This window comes from Gymnoscopelus microlampas, assembly GCF_963454915.1.
Source record: "Gymnoscopelus microlampas genome assembly, chromosome: 10".
NCBI lineage: Eukaryota > Metazoa > Chordata > Actinopteri > Myctophiformes > Myctophidae > Gymnoscopelus > Gymnoscopelus microlampas.
The window spans coordinates 42,368,972-42,373,971 of NC_139947.1; the positions used below are offsets into that span (position 1 = coordinate 42,368,972).

Genomic DNA, 5,000 nt, shown 5'->3' on the forward strand with positions numbered 1-5,000 from the left:
AAACTGACGGACAGTGCACAGCACATCCCCGCTGTCAGGCTGTTCTCACAGCCTGGCAAAAAGGGGCGTAAATTGGAGATAGATAGTAGTTTGCACTACTTTGGACCCATTTCTTTACTCTCCCCAGTTAAATTAACACAGGATTTTACTGTGGCGGGTGGTGGTGTTTGTGTGCCTGGCTGGTTTGGCTGACCCAGGTTAGAGCTGACAGACGGGCCTGGCAGGTCTCACGCCAGGCTCGCTCTCCCACACAGTCTGCCACGTCCGTCTCTGCTCGTCCACGTCTCCCCCTCCTCTCACGTCTCCCGTCCGTCCGTCCGTCTCAGCATCCCTCCATTCACACGGGCAGAGAGATACAGAAGTCTCCCCAGTATGCTGCAAATGATTCCTCTGCCACCGCGGCACTCGGCAGGAGGATTGTCTCTTCCTTCTCTCTGTCCGCCCCCCGTTTCCATCCATTGCCTTGGAAACTGAGAGTGTGAATGCGTATCTGTGTGTGAGTAATACGGTATTATTTTGGGTGCGCCTCTCTTTTGTTTGTGTGTGTGTGTTTTTCAAGTTTGTTCTTGAGGTGTGTTTATTTATTTATTTTTCTTGAGTGTGTGTGTGTGTGTGTGTGTGTGTGTGTGTGTGTGTGTGTGTGTGTGTGTGTGTGTGTGTGTGTGTGTGTGTGTGTGTGTGTGTGTGACTGTGTGTGTGTGGGGGGCGGGGTGGGGGCATGCACCAGGCGGACCATTTGGTTGCCTGGCAGAGGCACAAAGTAATAAAGTTCAGTCAACAGAGGAGAAAATCAATGATCACTCGCAGCATGAGAGCCACGCTGCTTGTCCATTTCCCCATCAGCACCCTTATTATCATTTCATTACCCCGCGACAAGCCTTCAGCTATCACCTGCCAGCCCTCCTCCAACTCCACACTCTACTCCCTCTTCTGGAAAGGATCTGATTTATTTTTTTCCTTTTTTTCCCGCCTCATCCCCTCTCCTCTCCAGTCCTGGCGTGCTGCTGACTGTATGCTAACGCGCCATATCAATGACACAAGTACCAATTAATACAGCGCGCAGCCTGCAAAGCATATACATTATGACATTGCTTTTGTGTAATGTTTGATTAAGCGGCATGTCAGTCCAAGCCTGGGAGAGTACTACTGAATGCGCCGCCAGCGAGCGTGAACGGTGCCTGTTGATATTTCCTCCTTGGGATGTGGCACTCTGTGGCAGAGTGTCTTGTAATCGTAGGAGCAAAGCTCTCAGTACTGCCACAGACACCAAAAGCAAATGAAGTTGAATAGGGATGCCTTTCAAGAGTTTGCAACTTGTCGCAGGGGAGCGTTGTTATCAAAACACACATTGTGACTGCCCAGCCCTGCCCAAACACTCCCTTAAAAGTACTCCAGCACAAGCTGAATAAAGGTTTAGGGCAAACAAATGACAAACAAAATGCGTGATGGAGGAGCCACAAGTCCTCGACCAGTCCCTGCTACAACACTGGGGATACATTTTTAAACATAAAATAAAAACTTGATCACAAAAAATAAAACACTGGGGATACATTGTTTATTGTTCAGTTGTCTGTCTATATCTAGAACTGCTAGTTTAACACTTGAGTATTTGTTACATCCATTCAGTGTGTAATGGCATATGTTTTTGTATGTGTGTGTTTGTCTCTTCAGAGTGGCGTCAGGGGCGCATGGCTCGCGTGGTGCTGCAGGATGAAGACATCACCACCAAGATAGAGAACGACTGGAAGAGACTTAATACGCTTATGCACTACCAGGTAAACACAAGCACATGTAGAAGAGACTCAATACCCGTTGCGCTGTGATGCTTTGTGAGCGTGTAGATCGGCTATTTAAGTATAAATCAGGCTTAAAGGACAACTTTAGTTTTTTACAACTAAGGTTTATGTTTTAGATTGTAATTAAAGTAAATCAAATATGAGTGTTAACATTTTTAAATGTACTGCTTTCTATAGTTTTAGCAATTTTCGTGATCTTTTTTTACAGTGGGCGGGGGCATTCTGTCCGGTGGCTAAATATGTCTTTTTTACACAATAACCCGGCGTTTTCTTTATTATTATTTACAGTAGCTCTTCTAGCCCCCAATAACTCACATCTGGCCATCAAAGACCACAGGACCTTTTTTATTGTGTAGAAAAGGCATATTTAGCCACCGGACAGAATGCCCCCGCCCACTGTAAAAAATATCGAAAAAAATGCCAAAACTATAGAAAGCAGTAAATGAAAAAAAAAATAACACTCATCTTTTATTTACTTTAATTACAAGCTAAAATATAAACCTTGGTTGTAAAAAACTAAAGTTGTCCTTTAAGCCTTAATGTTAAGGCCCCATGAAACAATGTTTTTGACACTGTCCTATACTTGGTATCTTTATTCTAGACTGAAGCAAGGTTTTTGTTTTGTTTCTTTCTTCCAGTACAAAAGCTCCTAAATTATCCCTTCATACCTTTACAACAAAGTTTGAGCTAAGAAAAAGAAAGAAATAAAACCCACATGCCCTTCCATTTGATTTTTGACAGCTGCTTTATTATGGAAATTTGCCACGTACCTACTTACCTCGCCAAACTTTGATATTCGCAGCGCTTGACTTTTAGAAAGACAATTCTCCCAGTCTTATTTGCATGCGACAAGCCTGCTGCGACCTTAGTGATTCACACAGGATGGAGGGCAATTACTGTACCGGTGGCAGGAAAGATGAACTCTCAGCCAGCACTTGCTCTTATTCTTCCACGCCTCCTCAGGACCCCCTGCAGAGATACATAGCTGCTAAACTCACCAATCCCCTCTCTCACTCTCTCTCTCTCTCTCTCTCTCTCTCTCTTGCGCAAATGGAATTAACTGAGGATTTTACTGTGTGTGTGTGTGTGCGTGAGAAGCCAGTGTCCATAGCCTACATGTGTGTACATGTATGCAAGTGAGCATGCGTTTCTTTGTAGTGGTGACAATTAGTCCTTGCGTCTCCTCAGAACACTGAACTTTTCTTCCAACTCTGCCATTATGAGTTCAGCTCCTATTGCAGCCCCCCCAACCCCCTTCTTATTTCTTCTTGTATCGTTATCATATGTCCAGCTCAATGGCGTGCAGCCACCCACCCCCCTGTACAGCGGAGACAAAAGTAGAGTGGAAATGGATGGAAAGTATCCAAGGGCTGCTGGGAACGTGGTGTATTTGTAGGAGGTATAGGAAGCTGTAGGAAAACAGAAACCTAGAGGGAGTGATTGAGCGATAGAAAGAGGGATGGGGGGAGGTGAGAAGAGAAACTGGCAAAGGTAAAGGAGAGGGGACCCCTCTCTGGACCGGAGTTCATGAGTCTTTCTCAGACCATGGGTCAGCCGGTTGTCATTAGTCAGCCGGGGGGGACGCCATCTGCCCACCGGCCTGCAGGAGGAGGAGGAGGAGGAGGAGGAGGAGGAGGTATGGACCTGGACTGACATACAGCTGACACCAGCAGAGCTGAGGTGTGACTGCAGCTGGCCGCCGCTGTGGTGCGATTTAATCGGGGGGGTTGTGTGTGTGTGTGTGTGTGTGTGTGTGTGTGTGTGTCGGGGGGGGGGACTGCAGCTTCACAGGGTCTGGTCAGGCTGAAGCTCTTAACACAGGATAGAGGAGGTTGGGGGTCAGTCAGAGCATCCTGCCCCAGCGGAGCAGATGGAATACCGTAGCAGATGTAGGAGTCAGTGGGAGAAGAAGGGACTCGTCCTGGCGTCCTTCACCGAGGAGTCGCTGAGCCTCCTTGCTGTTCCCTTCCCTATCCTCCTCCTTCCCTTGCCTCAATTTCCCCTCCCTCCATCCTCACCAAAATCGCCCTGCCCGTGTCTTCCTCTGTCTTTCACTCCCTCTCTCACTTTTCTGCTTTCCACTCTTTCCCATATCCATTACCCCGTCTTACCTCTCCTTTTCTCCGCTGACGGCCTCAATGAGCGCTCTCATCCATCCCAAAGTGTTCCCCCTGTACAGCTGCCTTCGCAGACAGACAGTGCTTCAGTCCTTGACGGGGGCACAGGCAGTATGTCTGTTTCCGCGCCATTAACAGTCTGTTTTTTCTGACGCTTTTATCTCACACTACTAGGTGAAGGAGAACAAAATGTGTGGGCACGGAACGACACGCACACGTGCACCAATTGGTTACTAGCTTGGACCAAGGAGGTTTTGGAATGATTTGCAGGCAAAACTTAAATTGGATGACCTTATCTCTGGACAATGCTTGTATTTGCATTTTTTGGTTGTATTTGTTACGTTCTTTATTATTTCTTCTTGTAATTCTGTTGTACTGCTTTGGCCCTGTCTTGGTCAGGTCTCATTGCAAAAGAGGTTTTATAGGGGCGCATACCACATACAGGCTCCAATGCAGCATGGCAGCGCATCGTGAGTGTCTCTCCCCGTCTCGCTCTCCCTGTTTCCTGTCCATCTCCACTGTATACTATCAGTAAAGGCAGAAAAGCCTCCCCCCCCCCAAAAAAGGGCAAAAAAAGTGGTTTTATACCTCAATGTGACTTTCCTGGTAAAATAAAGGTTATATACATAGAAATGCGGGCCTGGCAATATGGATGGAAGAAAGGGGGAGACCTAGACAGATTGGTGGTGGGGGGGGGGGGGGGCTAGGAGAGAGATGGAGCAACATAGCCACTTGTGCATCATTACCGTTTCGATGAGTTGGCTTGGGTGCCTGTGTACGTTTTGTTTATGTGTGTGCGTGCACGACTGCGCACGCGCATGCGTGTCCATCTCCACTGTATACTATCAGTAAAGGCAGAAAAGCCTCCCCCCCCCAAAAAAGGGGGGAAAAAAAGTGGTTTTATACCTCAATGTGACTTTCCTGGTAAAATAAAGGTTATATACATAGAAATGCGGGCCTGGCAATATGGATGGAAGAAAGGGGGAGACCTAGACAGATTGGTGGTGGGGGGGGGGCTAGGAGAGAGATGGAGCAACATAGCCACTTGTGCATCATTACCGTTTCGATGAGTTGGCTTGGGTGCCTG

The 5,000-nt window shown here is 47.3% G+C and overlaps 1 protein-coding gene across 3 annotated transcripts in view; it reads left to right on the forward strand.

Annotated features, from left to right (window-relative positions):
* plxna2 (plexin A2) overlaps positions 1–5,000 on the forward strand; it is a 211,741-nt gene that overhangs the window by 192,268 nt on the left and 14,473 nt on the right. For all 3 annotated transcript variants that reach the window (XR_014601560.1, XR_014601561.1, XM_084068097.1), the window contains exon 26: positions 1,672–1,775. Coding sequence is in view for 1 of the 3 variants with exons in the window: in XM_084068097.1 (XP_083924223.1) it covers positions 1,672–1,775 (104 nt within the window). In the remaining 2 variants the exon portion in view is untranslated. The remainder of the gene's footprint in view (positions 1–1,671; positions 1,776–5,000) is intronic.